This window comes from Macaca thibetana, chromosome 15 (genome assembly GCF_024542745.1).
Source record: "Macaca thibetana thibetana isolate TM-01 chromosome 15, ASM2454274v1, whole genome shotgun sequence".
Lineage (NCBI taxonomy): Eukaryota > Metazoa > Chordata > Mammalia > Primates > Cercopithecidae > Macaca > Macaca thibetana.
In genome coordinates, this window is record NC_065592.1 from 47,759,993 (window position 1) to 47,775,774 (window position 15,782).

Below are 15,782 nucleotides of genomic sequence, written 5' to 3' on the forward strand. Positions count from 1 at the left end.
TCGGGGAGGTTCATTAGGGCTGCTGCTTTTTTTTTTTTTTTTTTTTTTTGAGATGGAGTTTTGCTCTTGTAGCCCAGGCTGGAGTGCAACAGTGCAATCTCGGCTCACTGCAACCTCCGTCTCCCAGGTTCAAGCGATTCTCCTGCCTCAGGCCCCTGAGTAGCTGGGATTACAGGCGCCCGCTACGACTCCTAACTAATTTTGTATTTTTTTAGTAGAGATGGGGTTTCACCATGTTGGCCAGGCTGGTGTCAAACTCCTGACCTCCGGTGATCCGCCCACCTTGGCCTCCCAAAGTTCTGGGATTACAGAATTGAGCCACCATGCCCGGCCAGGGCTTCTTATTTTGGCTAGCCCTAACTTCAATAACTGTCCTCCTGTTTAAAAAAGGCATCTTCCTCTGGTCATTCATTCGAGCATGGACAAATACCCTCTAGGGAAAAAGTAGTCCCAAACACCAATTTATCTTCTCTTCTATGCCTATAAGCAGATTTGTTTTATATTTTCCAGTTGTCCTCATGAGGGGGCTGGACCAAATTTCAAGAACTGAAACTCTAACCTGCTGAGTCTCAATATTCTCTAGGTGAAGACCTAGGTAAGCCTGTTGGATTTGGCAACAGAAAAATCATCAGTGACTTTGACATGAGAAGACTTCGTGGAATAGTAGAGATGAAAGTCATATTGGAATAGGGTGGGTGTGAACAGGTTAAGGGAATAGAAATAGCATTTTGGGGGCAACTCTTTCTAGAAGTTTGGCTATGAAGGAAAGCAAAGAAATGAGGTAGAATATGAAGAGATATGATATAGGTCAAGGAAGAATTGTAAGAGTGAGATACCAGAGCATGTTTGTATGCTGGTGGGAACGCCTATGCTGATACATATATTTCCCATCCTTATGACAGGTATATTTTTCACAGTAAATTAACAAGCTGGCTTTCTATGTCTGCCTGAGTACTGTTTTAATTAGCATGAGTCAGAGCCCAGTGTCTCAGCTCTAACCAGCCTTTTTTTTTCACTGTCGCCCAGGCTGGAGTGCAGTGGCACGATCTTGGCTTGCTGCAACCTCTGCCTCCCAGGTTCAAGAGATTCTTCTGCCTCAGCCTCCCGAGTAGCTGGGATTACAAGCGCCTGCCACCACACCCGGCTGATTTTTGTATTATTAGTAGAGATGGGGTTTCACCATGTTGGCCAGGCTGGTCTCGAACTCCTGACCTCATGTGATCCACCCTCCTCGGCCTCCCAAAGTGCTGGGATTACAGGCAGGAACCACTGTGCCTGGCCTAACCAGCCTTTCTTATCACATCCACAATCACTTCCATTTTTTCCTCTTTTCACTCCTACCTCATCCTCAGCCCTAGAGCAAGCCCCTACCCAACTCTTATCTGATCAGATGCTCCTGACTGAGCTTCCTGCCATCAGGGCCATCAGTTTCCAGCCCCTTTTTCATGAAGCTACCAGAGCCATTCACATTTATTGTGGGTCAGGCACTATTCTAGGTGTTGGGCACTCAAACGTGGAAACTTAAACATGTCACCCTCCTACTTAGTCATACCTCTTGCCCCCCAACCCCATTTTCTAACCTATCTCTCCAACCTCACCCTCCTCACCCTTGGTTTCGCCCCTACCCCACAGCAGGCTGCTACATGAGGTAAGGCTGGCCTGTCTGGGAAAGAGATGCTTGGGTTGCAGACGGTGGGGGCTCTGAGCATCAGAGCTTGAATGTTTGGTCTGGGCCAGCTGGCCCAGTGACACTCAGTGCCTGGGCAGGCTCTGTTCTTTTTGGCTGAGATCCCCCGGGGCACCATTTGAGCCAGAACTACAGTTCCAGGGAGACAAAGGTAGGACAGACATCCTGGACTGGTGAGCCAGGGCTGGGCTGTGCCAGGGCCTTTGTTTCTAACTTGGGAGAGGCTTCGTGTTTCTGTTCTTTTTCTAAGAACTGTGGATGTGCCACGTGGGCACCACAGTGACCAGAGTCAACAAGAAAAACAATACCCGGGGGAAAATCTTACTTCCTTAAGCCACAGGATTGTGGGTGCGTGTTTGTCTTTGTGTGTGTCAAAGATTCCATGTCTGTTGCATTATTTTACGTGTTTCTGTATATGCATTTCTTACCTGTGTATGTGCACATGCCTATATGTGTATTTCTTACCTGTTCCTGTGTGTGTATCTCTAGTGACCACAGGGTGGGGTCGCGGACAGCCACATTTCATCAAAGTACTTCTCTTCCCACTCTACATGATAGGAAGGAAGAAAGGGGAACTGTGAGCTTGCCAGACACCCCCAAAATCGTCCATTGCAATTAGAGTATGGAGAATCCCAGATGGCTCTAAGGGTAGGGATAAAATGGGGAAGGAGGCTGGAATCCTCCCCTCTGTCTTGTGAAAGAAAGATCAAGCATCCCAGGCATACAAGTTAAGGACTTATTCTGTGCCCCAGAGTCCCTGGAAAGTAGAAAGGCAGTCTGAGTAGGGAGATGAGAGATGCCATTTTAAAAAAAGGACAACAGTGGGAAAGTACTTTCCCTGTGTGGAAAGTACAGGTAGCTGCTGGTGCTCTTGTGGCCTGGCCCTGTGGATTCTGTTTGTACAGATCCCAGATCAAAGGTGTGCTAAGGGAAGCCTCTGGAACCACAAGTGCTAACAAGTCATGATGTGGGAAAGAGGCCTCCCATTTGAGCTCCAGCCTTGAGGGAGAAACCCTTTCTGTGCAAAGAAAGGAGATGCTGGCTACACACACCATCGCAGCTTTGTGTCACAGAGGCTGAACTGGCCAGTGAGACATGGACAGAGATTTCAGGGGTCAAGACAAAGTGGACTAGTGGAGACCAGCCAGCTTCCAGCTGGTGGAGCATGAGCAGGGTACAAGCCCATCTGTGAGAGCAGTATCACACTAAAGAGAGGAGTTCCTCACTCCAAAACGGACCAGTTTTAGACTTTATTTTGACTTACAGTATTTATTTTCTTATTGTAGTAAGAAACGTAAATAATAGAAGGGCTTTGACATCTTAATGTATAATAATAGGTCAGGTGCGATGGCTCACACCTATAATCCCAGCACTTTGGGAAGCCGAGGAAGGAGGATGGCTTGAGGCCAGAAGTTCAAGACCAGTCTGGGAAACATAGCAAGACGCTGTCTCTACAACAACAACAACAACAACAAAAACAAACTCTTACTTGGTGCTCACTACATGCCAGGCACTGTTGTAAGTGTTTTGTATGTATTAACTCATTTAACTCTCATAACTTAAAATTCATGTCCTGCAAAGAGCACATAGAATTATGTGATTTTTTTCTCTGCTTTGCCTTATTATATCATGTTAGATGAAACTGGTCTAGTTTAATAGAAAATAAAACCAACCTTTCCCCATTTTGGCACTCAAATATTGACTTGCCCTTCTACAGTACTTCCTTTACCCACAGGACCAAGAATCTCTCTCCCCTCCATCTCTTTTCCTTAACCAGTTAGACATTTGGAGGCCAGGTTTACAATGGTAGTTTTTCTGTGACTGTCCTGCCCTCTGCTGGATTCAAGAGATAGATTGCTGATACGTGCACTTACGGGAGGGGGCCCATTTACCGCAAAGCGGGGTGGATCTGGAGACCGGATTTCCCTCTGGGTTACTTTTGTTCACTAGTAATTTGGTCTAGGAGGTTGTGATCCAGCCTCTGAGTATGCGGTGGAAAGATTCTTGGTAAATACAACTGCCTGGTTTAGAGTTTAGAAGTTGTCTATGTGTGTGCCTACTTGTTTCTTTATTTATATATGGATGGAGAGATGTGAGAGACCTCATTTGTCTAATGTTAAAAACAAAATTTCCTATGCAAATTGATCTTTAGGAATTGGCAAAATTTATCAACTTGTGAACAAGAGATCAGCAAGGTGACAAAAGCTATACTTTTGCGTATGGGAAAAGCATGGAAATGGATAGATTGTTGGAATATAGAAGACTTACATAAGCAACCAGTGCAGGGAAGGAAAAAAACCCTCCCCAACTAGGTAAAGATTGTAATTTCATTATACATGGTAACAAAAATGTCATATTCCACTTTCTTATTACAGAATAAACATGAATGAGGAGGGTTTGCAATGCCAGCAATAATCAAAAAAATCAATATAATGCTAAATATATAGGAAAAATAAAAATAACTTAGTTATAAAATACAGTAATATGTATTTCAATATCGAAATCCTAGGGTGTTACCACAAAAGATATAATTAAGCAATAAGATGTTCACATCTATAAATAATGAACAAGCTTGGATGTAATAGGAGCCATAAGAAGAGAAGCCATTCCATTCAAAATGAAGGCAGAGGTGTGATGGATATTAGAATAAAACCTGATGTTAAGTAATCATAGAGATTTATTTGTGTCAACAAAATAGAGAAGTAACTTGAATTTAAGAAAGAGTAACATGACATGTACTAGATAGAGAAAATGAGGACATATACTATTGCTGTGATGAGCTAGGTCTTCTTTTCAAGGAAGAGGTTATAATACATTTGTGGTGTCATGGGATAGAATAGTGAAGGAGTTCTCATAAATCATATAACCCATCTTGATATCTCACCACATGTCAAGGCAAGCATGGAGACTCTAAAACATTTGAGACCTTGGAGACCATGTCCTTCAAGAATTGATGGGAAATAGAGGATGATTTGAAAAAAGAAGCAGTATTTAAGAGGCTTTGGACAAGTTGTGTGGCAGACCTTTAGGGATAGAACCAGATAAGACTGAAAGCCATCAGGAAATCTCCAAATACATCATTTCAATGTGTAATTTCAGAACATAGATTTTATTTATTTATTTATTTATTTATTATTTTTTGAGTCGGAGTCTCACTCGATCACCCAGGGTGGAGTGCAGTGGTTCAATCTCGCCTCACTGCAACCTCTTACCTCCCAGGTTCAAGGGATTCTCCTGCCTCAGCTTCCCGAGTAGCTGGGATTACAGGTGTGCAACAATCTGCCCAGCAAATTTTTGTATTTTTAGTAGAGATGGGGTTTCACCATGTTGGCCAGGCTGGTTTCCAACTCCTGAACTTAGGTGATCCACCCTCCTCGGCCTCCCAAAGTGCTGGGATTACAGGCATGAGCCACCGCGCCTGGCCAGATTTATTACTACTGTGCTGCAAATAATTTTTACAATTTATATACAATGGTAATAAAATATTTAAAAATAGGTTTTATGTATGAAGTTCACTGATATCTCTCATTTCATTTGTCACTACAAACGTAATAATGTATTTGACCTAAAGTCCCGTGACGGGGAGTGGTGGTTTATGCCTGTAATCCCAGCACTTTGGGTGGCTGAGGTGGGAGGATTGCTTGAGCCGGAGGGGTTGAGACTGCAGTGTGCCATGATTGAGCCACTGCACTCCAGCCTGGGCAACAAAGCGAGTCCTTGATTCCAACAAACGCAAAACCAACCAACCAACCAAAACCCTCAAGTAACTCTTCCTATAAATTTTGGCTAGTGTTATGTTGGTTTCGAATGTATTAATATCCCAATCAGGTATTGCATATTCAGCCTTATCTGAAATCGAATCAACTAACTACATCAAATGAAAGCAACATTGGCCGGGCACAGTGACTCACACCTGTAATCCCAGCACTTTGGGAGGCCAAGGCGGGCGGATCACGAAGTCAGGAGTTCAAGAACAGCCTGACCAACATAGCGAAACCCCATCTCTACTAAAAATACAAAAAATGAGCCGGGCATGGTGGCAAGAAGCCTGTAATCCCAGGTACTCTGGAGGCTGAGGCAAGTGAATATCCTGAACCCGGGAGGCAGAGATTGCAGTGAGCTGAGATCGCACCACTGTTGTGCTCTCCAGCCCGGGCAACGGTGCGAGATTTAGATTCCATCTCAAAAAAAAAAAAAAAAAAAAAAAAGAGCGACCTTTCCAAACCAGTGCTTTTTCTTTCCTTTTTTTTTTTTTTTCCCCGCTTTTCTTACTAGAATCTGATCACCACTACTTTTCTTTTTTTCTTCCGAGACGGAGTTTTGCTCTCCTCGCCCAGGCTGGAGTGCAATGGTGCAATCTCGGCTCACTGCAACCTTCACCTGTCGAGTTGAAACGATTCTCCTGCCACAGCCTCCCGAGTAGCTGAGATTACAGGCGCCCCCGCCACCAAGCCTGGCTAATTTTTTGTATTTTTAGTAGAGACAGGGTTTCACCATGTTGCCCTGGCTGGTCTCGAACTCCTGACCTCAGGTAATCCACCCTGCCTCGGCCTCCCTCCCAAAGCGCGCGCTGGGAGTACAGACGTGAGCCACTGCGCTCCACCCCAGCGCTTTTCTTGTTCAGCTCATTTGTGAGCTGTATGACGCCCAGAGCTTTTTTTTTTTTTTTTTTTTTTTTGAGACGTTGAGTTCTTGTTTTCTAGGCTGGAGTGCAATGGCGCGATCTCGGCTTACTGCAACCTCTGCCTCCTGGGTTCAAGCGATTCTCCTGCCTCAGCCTCCTGAGTAGGGATTGCAGCCATGCGCCACTACGCCCGGCTAAGTTTGTATTTTTAGTACAGACGGGGGTTTCTCCATGTTGGTCAGGCTGGTCTCGAACTCCCGACGTCAGGTGATCGCCTGCCTCGGCCTTCCAAAGTGTTGGGATTACAAGCTTGAGCCACCGCGCCCGGCCCTGGCCTACCTTTTTTTTTTTTTTTTTTTTTTTTTTTTTGAGACGGAGTCTCTGTCGCCCAGGCTGGAGTGCAGTGGCCGAATCTCAGCTCACTGCAAGCTCCGCCTCCCTGATTTACGCCATTCTCCTGCCTCAGCCTCCCGAGTAGCTGGGACTACAGGCGCCGCCACCTCGCCCGGCTAGTTTTTTGTATTTTTTTAGTAGACACGGGGTTTCACCGTGTTAGCCACGATGGTCTCGATCTCCTGACCTCGTAATCCGCCCGTCTCGGCCTCCCAAAGTGCTGGGATTACAGGCTTGAGCCACCCTGGCCTACTTTTAAACAGTCTTCCTCCTGGAGCTTATTTCTCTGGGGCAGAGGCATAAACTCCGCCTCTGACAGCCCCTGAGGGCCCCGCCCCTACGCGCACCTCGCCTTCTTTTTGTTCACTCTATCTCCAGGGCGGGCGCCAGATGCCGACCCAAGCGGAAGTGACGTTAGGCGTCCGCCGGAGGTGTCGTTGGTGTGTTGTGCGACCGGCCTTGAAGAAGAACTGGGGCCTGCTCCGGGAGAAATACAGCTATGTCGATCGAAATCGAATCTTCGGAGTGAGTCCTGCGGTGGAGATGTTCCCGCCGTGCCGGGGGCCCAGAGGTTAAGGGTGTGGGGCGGAAGATACTCGGGGGAAGGCATCCGAGAGGCTAGGGAATGGAGGGCCATTTCCTTGCCCCCAAAGAAGCATCTTGGATCTGGCTATCTCGGAGGTGGGCCCACAGGAAAGTAGCAGCTCTCAGACGAGAAGCCCAAAGCCTCGAGGGAGGTGGCATGGGGTGGGGAAAACACACCTTGCAGACCAGAGTTCTGTCCTTGGCCGACTGCTGACGCGCTGTGATTGACCAAATTAAGGATCCACTCTGGACTCCAGTCTAATTGAATCTGCACACGGGGATAGGTCTCTTTTAAGCCTTGCTTCTCTCCCTGTCGAGCTTATGCAATGTGATTTATTGTCTCTGTGCACATACGGCCCCTTTGCTTTCCTCTGCCTAGCATTTATCACTCATTGTTGTCACTGTTTGATAACCTCACCCCAAACTAGCTTTGTCGGTGCCTAGGAGCTCCTTTTCCTTGTGGTCTCAGTGTCTTGCGTACCTTAGAGGAAGAGTTAATTGCTTTTGGAATGGATGAACAACTAGCTTTTGGAATGAATGAACAAGTCTCAGGCCTGATCTGGCACTGAATTTTGGTTTGTCTGTGAGCTCTCTGTAACCGCAAAGGAGAGGCAGACTCTGGAGACTGGGCTAGAAAGAAAAATTTTCAGGGAATAGGGAATGAGAAGTAGTGACTAAAGAAGACTTTAGTGTGCTTTTCCAGAACTCCATCCTCCACCTGTCCTTGCCAATACTTAATAATAATTAAATTAACAGACATAACTGTTGTGTTCTGAGTGTAAGGGAGGGAGAGGACCTTTTTTGGAGACTTGACTTTTTTTATTTTGAGATGGAGTTTCGCTCTTGTTTCCCAGGCTGGAGTGCAATGGCGTGATCTCGGCTCACTGCAATCTCTGCCTCCCGGGTTCAAGCGATTCTCCTGCCTCAGCCTCCCTAGTAGCTGGAATTACAGGCATGTGCCACCACGCCTGGCTAATTTTGTATTTTTAGTAGAGACGGAGTTTCTCCATGTTGGTCAGACTGGTCTCGAACTCCCGACCTCAGATGATCCGCCCGCCTCGGCCTCCCAAAGTGCTGGCATTACAGGCATGAACCACCACGCCCGGCTTTTGAGACTTCATAGGAGGAAGGGAGGTTTATACATTCGGCAAATACTGAAATGATGTTAACCAACTTGTCCAAGGTCACATAACTTTGATTCAAATCCCAGACTGTCTTCAAAGCTTTTAACTCATTATGCATTCATTCGTGTTTGAAGGTAGGGAATTTGATTTTGTCTGTGTCAAATGTGAGGTGTTTGAGGAGAGAGATGACTTATTTTGGGAGTGTAAAATGGAAGTCAATGGAAATGTGCTAAGGAAGATAGTATCATACCAGAATAACAGGGGTCTAAGTCTGGAGACCTGCATACCTCATAAAGGGTCCATGAGAGAAAAAGATACTTACAGTAGCAGCAATCAGTTCTCTTTTATAGTTGTTTTTAAGAAGAGGGGCCAGGTGCGGTGGCTCACACCTGTAATCCCAACACTTTGGGAAGCTGAGACGGGTGGATCACTTGAGCCCAGGAGTTTGAGACAGCATGGTCAACATGGCAAAACCACGTTTCTACAAATACAACAATTAGCCAGTGTGGTGGTGCGTGCCTGTGGTCTCAGCTACTCGGGAGGCTGAGGTGAGAGGATCACTTGATCCCAGGAAGTCGAGGCTGCAGTGAGCCATGATCCCGCCACCATTCTTTCCAGCCTGAGTGAATGGGCGTGAGACCCTTTCTCAAAAAAAAAAAAAAAAGAAGAGGGTGTTTGCTTTCTTCTCAGGAATATATGCTCAAGAGCCACACTGCCAGTTTGAGTCCTGATTTTTCCACTTACTATCTCTATTATCTGATCAAATTCTCATCTGTAAATTGGGAAGTAAACTTACCTCATAGGCTTTATTTTATTTATTTTTTGAGACAGGGTCTTGCTCTCTTTCCCAGGCTAGAGTGCAGTGGCATGATCACGGCTCACTGCAGCCTCAACCTTACGGATACAAGCGATCCTCCCACCCTAGCTTCCCAAATAGCTGGGACCACAAGCACACACTATCATGCCTAGCTAATTTTTTTTTTTTTTTTTTTTTTTTTTTTTGTAGAGAAGGGGTCTCCTTTTTTTTTTTTTTTTTTTTTTTTTTTTTTTTTTTTTTTTGAGACGGAGTCTTGCTCTGTCACCCAGGCTGGAGTGCAGTGGCCGGATCTCAGCTCACTGCAAGCTCCGCCTCCCGGGTTTAGGCCATTCTCCTGCCTCAGCCTCCCGAGTAGCTGGGACTACAGGCGCCCGCCACCTCGCCCGGCGATTTTTTTGTATTTTTTAGTAGAGACGGGGTTTCACCGTGTTAGCCGGGATCGTCTCTCGATCTCCTGACCTCGTGATCCGCCCGTCTCGGCCTCCCAAAGTGCTGGGATTACAGGCTTGAGCCACCGCGCCCGGCCGAGAAGGGGTCTCCTTATGTTGCCCATGCTGCTCTTGAACTCCTGGGCTCAAGGGATCCTCCCACATCAACATCCCAAGTAGCTGGGACTACAGGCACGTGCTACCATGTTTGGCTAATTAAAGAAATTTGTAGAGATGGAGTCTCACAGCTGCCTGATCTGGTCTCAAACTCCTGGTTTCCAGCAATCTCTCTGCCTCAGCCTCCCAAAGTACTGAGATTACAGTCATGAGCCAGCATGCCTAGCCTCATTTAGATTATTTTGTATCAATGACTAGTGTAGTCATTTAAAGTAATTCAGTGAAGTGTGCTACAATATAATTATAGGAATGAATAGGAAACTAGGCTCTGAATTAGGAAATAAGATAGTCACCTTGATACCAACTCCCTTATTAGCTGACTGAGACATTAGGCAAATTATTTCCCTTCCTTGAACCCCAGTGTCTCTATGGTTGGGGGGGTCCTCTTGTAATTTAGCTTGTGTGATTTTGGAAAATGTTACTCACATGATAAAGAAATGATAAAGGAAGGTGATTGAGTAGGAGCTTGGTAGGCTTTGTTTTTGACCTCTGGTGAGTGAGAATCCCTGAGCTGAATGATTTGTTTTCTTTCAGTGTGATCCGCCTTATCATGCAGTACTTGAAGGAGAACAGTTTACATCGGGCGTTAGCCACCTTGCAGGAGGAGACTACTGTGTCTCTGAATACTGTGGACAGCATTGAGAGTTTTGTGGCTGACATTAACAGTGGCCATTGGGATACTGTGTTGCAGGCTATCCAGTCTCTGAAATTGCCAGACAAAACCCTCATTGACCTCTATGAACAGGTGAGAGTGGTGGAGATGCTGATCTCCGTGGGTTGGTTTGCTGTGGGCCAGCTCTCTGACGAAAAAGCGTCAGCGAGCGTTCCTTCAAGCACAGTAGGGCTGCATCAGCCCATAAAACTTACAATGGCAAGGCTTGACATGGTATTTTTTTTCCCTTCTCAGAAAATCCAAGATTTCCCAAATTAAAATTCCTCTTTTTGAGACTAGGTCTTGTTCTGTTACCCACTCTGGAGTGCTGTGGCAAGATCACAGCTTGCTGCATCCTCCATTTCCGGGATCAATCCTTCCTCCTGCCTCAGCCTCCTGAGTGGCTAGGAACACAGGCATGCACCACCACGCCTGCCTAATTTTTGCATTTTTTTGTAGAGACAGGATCTCACCATAATACCCAGAGTGGTCTCAAACTCCTGGGCTCAAGCAGTTCGCCAGCCTTGACCTTCAAAAGAGCTGGGATTATAGGCATAAGAGAGCCTCAACTTTCTAATCACATAGTTAGTCTTTCTGGTAACTAGCTCCTACCTATCCTGAGCCATTTCCTTTGCACAAACCCAGGTGTGATTCAAGGGGCCCAGGAGTAACAAAGATACCCCTATCACTGGTTAAATTCCAAGAAGCTCCAAGTCAAGAACCTAGGACAAAGATCAGACAAATTTGTGATTATAAAACAGAGAGTAGACTTTTTGGAAATAAGATTGTAATTTGAAGTAAAAGTAGGGAAGTTGGTTTTTTGTTTTTGTTTTTGGGTTTTTTTTTTTTTTGAGACGGAGTCTCACTCTGTTGCCCAGGCTGGAGTGCAGTGGTGCGACCTCTGCTCACTGCAGCCTCCATCTCCCGGGTTCAAGTGATTCTTCTGCCTCAGCCTCCTGAGTAGCTGGGATTACAGGCATGCACCACCACACCCGGCTAATTTTTGTATTTAGTAGAGACGGGGTTTCACCACATTGGCCAGGCTGGTCTCCAACTCCTGACCTCAGTGATCCACCTGCCTTGGTCTCCCAGATGCTGGGATTACAGGTGTGAACTGCCGTGTCTGGGCAGTTTGTTTCTTTATAATCCATATGAGTTCAATAATTCCCAAATAAAATTTTGGTAACTGGAGAAAGGTTTCTCTGGAGCCCATGGGGATATTCCCATTTTTAGCTTTCTTTGGCATCTACATTCTGAGCAAGAAGCTTGAGAGGAGGGGAGATTGGTAGATAAAAATAGATAGAGTTTGAAGGATTAAAATTACTAATTTTTTGAGACAGAGTGCAGTAGCGTGAGCTTGGCTCACTGCAACCTCTGCCTCTCGGGTTCAAGCAATTCTCCTGCCTCAGCCTCCCAAGTAGCTGGGATTACAGGCGCATACCACCACACCCAGCTAATTTTTTTGTATTTTTAGTAGAGAGTGGGTTTCACCACGTTGGCCAGACTGGTTTTGAACTCCTGACCTCAAGTGATCCACTCATCTTGAACCACTCCCAAAGTGCTAGGATTACAGGCATGAGCCACCAAGCCTGGCCGAAGTTACTATTTATAATTACTTCAGTTGTCCACCTGAAATTGCTAGTGAAAAGGGAAAGGGGCACTTCCTGGCATTGGAAATCACTTTGACAGGCCATATCTCTGTTAGATATTTTACTGAAAAATATTAATAAGAGAATGTGTTGGAACATCTGTTTTTTTTTTTTTTTTTTTTAATTGTTCAGGTTGTTCTGGAATTGATAGAGCTCCGTGAATTGGGTGCTGCCAGGTCACTTTTGAGACAGACGGATCCCATGATCATGTTAAAACAAACACAGCCAGAGCGATATATTCATCTGGAGAACCTTTTGGCCAGGTCTTACTTTGATCCTCGTGAGGTATGACTGTGGTAATGTAAAGGAACTTTTTGTCAACTTTGGAAATATAATAACATCTTTTTTTTTTTTAAATCATTTTATTGGATACTTTTTGTGATTTTGATTTAATTTTTGAGAATGATGCTTCTCTGTTTATATATGTTGGTTGAAATTTGCATGTGTTAAAAAAAGAATAATTTTACTCAGTTTTCTGATTATTTGAGAGTCTTCTACACACCTCATTTTAGAGGATTGTGTGTTGGTTGGTACAGAAAATTTTATTCTGATGTCATTTCCACATTAGCCCTCCCCGAAGTGCTGCCTGACTGCTGGTATGTTCACTGATCATTTGTGTGTCTTGCCCCTAACAAATGCAGTTTCATTCTAGCCTTTTTAGTCCCTAGAAGCTTGTGTTTTTGCTTCTTAGCTGATTATGCTTACTAGTAGAGCATGATGATAGATAGTCTTTTATTCTTCCAAAACCTTATTATCTGTATAGTTTCATTCTTCCTGCCCACCCCCCAGCCTTTCACTAGAGGTTTGTCAAAATAGGAGGAAAAAGGATTAAAAAAATTTTTGGGGGGGTACATAGTAGGTATATATATTTATGGGGTACATGAGATATTTTGATATAGGCATGCAGTGCATAATGAGGGTAAATGGAGTATCCATCACCTCAAGCATTTATCCTTTATGTTACAAAGGATTCAATTCTTTCAGTTATTTTAAAATGTACAATTATTATTGACTATAGTCACCCTGTTGTGCTATCAAATGCTGTTTCTTATTTATTCTTTATATTTTTTTGTATCTATTAACCATCCCCACTTTCCTTCTTACCCTGCCACCTCCACCCTTCCCAGCCTCTGATAACCATGTATCTGTATCTCCATGTTTTAATTTTTAGTTCCTGCAAATAAATGAGAACATGCAAAGTTTGTCTTTCTGTGCCTGGCTTATTTCACTTACCATAATGAGCTCTAGTTATATCCATGTTGTTGCAAATGACAGGATCTCATTCTTTTATATGGCTAGTGGTACTCCATTGTGTACATGTACCACATTTTCTTTATTTATCTATTAATGGTTGCTTCCAAATCTTGGCTATTGTGAACACTGATGTAATAAACATGGGAGTGCAGATACCTCTTTGATATACTGATTTCCTTTTGGGTGTGTACCTAGCAGTGGGATTGCTGGATCATATGGTACCTCCATGTTTAGTTTTTTGAGGAATCTCCAAACTATTCTCCATAGTAGTTGTACTAATTTACTTTCCCACTAATAGTGTATGAGGGTTCCTTTTTCTCCACTTACTCACCAGCATTTGTTCTTTCCTGCCTTTTTGTACAAAAGCCATTTTAACTGGAGTGAGATGATATCTCATTATAGTTTGATTTGCATTTCTCTAATGATCAGTTGTGTTGAGCACCTTTAAATAAACCTGTTTGCCTTGTGTATGTCTTTTTTTTTTTGAGAAACGTCTTTTCAGATCTTTCACCCATTTTTAACATTGGATTATCAGGTTTTTTTCCTATAGAGTTGTTTGAGCTCCTTATATATTCTGGGTTTTTTTTTTTTTTTTGACAGAGCTCTGTTACCCAGGCTGGAGTCCAGTGGCATGATCTCGGCTCACTGCAGCCTCTACTTTCTGGGTTAAAGTAATTCTCGTGCCTCAGCCACCAAGTAGCTGGGATTACTGGTGTGTGCCACCACACTCAGCTAAGTTTTGAATTTTCAGTAGAGATAGGGTTTCACCATGTTGGCCAGGTTGGTCTCGAACTCTTAGCCTCAAGCGATCCACCCGCCTCGGCCTCCCAAAGTGCTGGGATGACAGTCATGAGCCACCACACTTGGCCTTGTGTTCTGGGTATTTATTTATTTATTTATTTTTCTGAGATGGAGTCTTACTGTTGTCGCCCCGGGTAGAGTGCAATGGCACGATCTTAGCTCACTGCAACCTCTGCCTCCTGGGTTCCAGGAATTCTCCTGCCTCAGCCTCCCGAGTAGCAGAGATTACAGGCACCCACCACTACGGCCCGGCTAGTTTTTCTATTTTTATTTAGTGGAGACGGGGTTTCACCATCTTGGCCAGGCTGGTCACGAACTCCTGACCTCAGGTGATCTGCCCGCCTCAGTCCCCCAACGTGCTGGGATTACAGGCATGAGCCACCCCACCCGGCCGTATTCTGGTTACTAGTTTGCAAGTATTTTCTCAGGAGGAATAAAAACTTAATAGGCACTGGATAATGGAATGTCAAAGTAAAAATGAGGATAAAGGAAAGGAGTTTAGATCACCAGGATGGGATTTAACTTAGAGGTGGTGAAGCACTTCTGTGCTGGGAGCCATTTAAGAAATTACTAAAGAATATAAAAGAATTCTTGGTTCTGCAAATTTTTGAAAAACTGGAAAAACAACTCGGTTTAATATGGTTTACTTGGACTCTTTTCAGAAAAATAGCAGTGTGTCCTTTGGCCAGGAACTCAGTGAAAAAATAATAATAGTGTGGATTGGCTGACCTCAGTTTTCTCCCAACTCATACTTTTGAAATGCAAGTGGACAGAATTGGGAAGTCATTTTCAAAAACTAAATTAGTTTAATCCCTTCTTTAACTGGGTAATTTCTTTTCACTTTTTCCTCTGTGTATGCTTTTGCTTGTTTGTTTAAAGTAAGCACACTCATATCTTGTTGTTGCTTCTTGGAAATGATGCTACATCCTCTCCTTTTTCAGGCATACCCAGATGGAAGTAGCAAAGAAAAGAGAAGAGCAGCAATTGCCCAGGCCTTAGCTGGTGAAGTCAGTGTGGTGCCTCCATCTCGTCTCATGGCATTGCTGGGACAGGTAATTCAATTCCTTTAGAGGCCAGGCGTGGTGGCTCACACCTGTCATCCTTGCACTTTGGGAGGCTGAGGCAGGAGAATCACTTGAGCCTAGAAGTTGGAGACCAGCCTAAGCAACATTGTGAGACCCTGTCTACAAAAAGTAAAAAAATTAGCAGGGTATGGTGGTGTGTGCCTGTGGTCTCAATTACTTGGGAGGCTAAGGTGGGAGGATCACTGGAGCCCAGAAGGTTGAGATGACAGTGAGCTATGATCATGCCATTGTACTCCAGCTTGGGCAATAATAGAGTGAGACCCTGTCTCCAAAAATAAAAATAAATTTAAAAAGTGAACTGGTACAATTTCCTAATTTGCTTTGTATAAACTATGTCTTAGCTGAAGAAATCGTACACCTTAAGAATTGGTGACTACCTACAGAGTTGCTTATACCAATAACTGTGCTGTTCCACTCTCCTTCTTTCCTGGGAGAGGCAATATAGATTAGTGGTTAATAACAAGCTCTGGAGTCAGTTAGAATTAGGGTTACCATAGAATTTATCA

At 44.4% G+C, this 15,782-nt stretch overlaps 2 protein-coding genes across 2 annotated transcripts in view; one reads left to right on the forward strand and one right to left on the reverse strand.

The window, feature by feature from the left end:
• Window positions 1-15,782, reverse strand: part of CHMP5 (charged multivesicular body protein 5) — a 297,689-nt gene that overhangs the window by 189,566 nt on the left and 92,341 nt on the right. The window lies entirely within an intron of this gene.
• Window positions 7,087-15,782, forward strand: part of SMU1 (SMU1 DNA replication regulator and spliceosomal factor) — a 31,256-nt gene continuing 22,560 nt past the window's right edge. Inside the window, exons 1-4 of the mRNA XM_050760771.1 lie at window positions 7,087-7,229; window positions 10,370-10,580; window positions 12,269-12,421; window positions 15,133-15,243. Of these exons, the coding sequence (XP_050616728.1) occupies window positions 7,204-7,229; window positions 10,370-10,580; window positions 12,269-12,421; window positions 15,133-15,243 (501 nt within the window). The 5' untranslated portion in view covers window positions 7,087-7,203. The remainder of the gene's footprint in view (window positions 7,230-10,369; window positions 10,581-12,268; window positions 12,422-15,132; window positions 15,244-15,782) is intronic.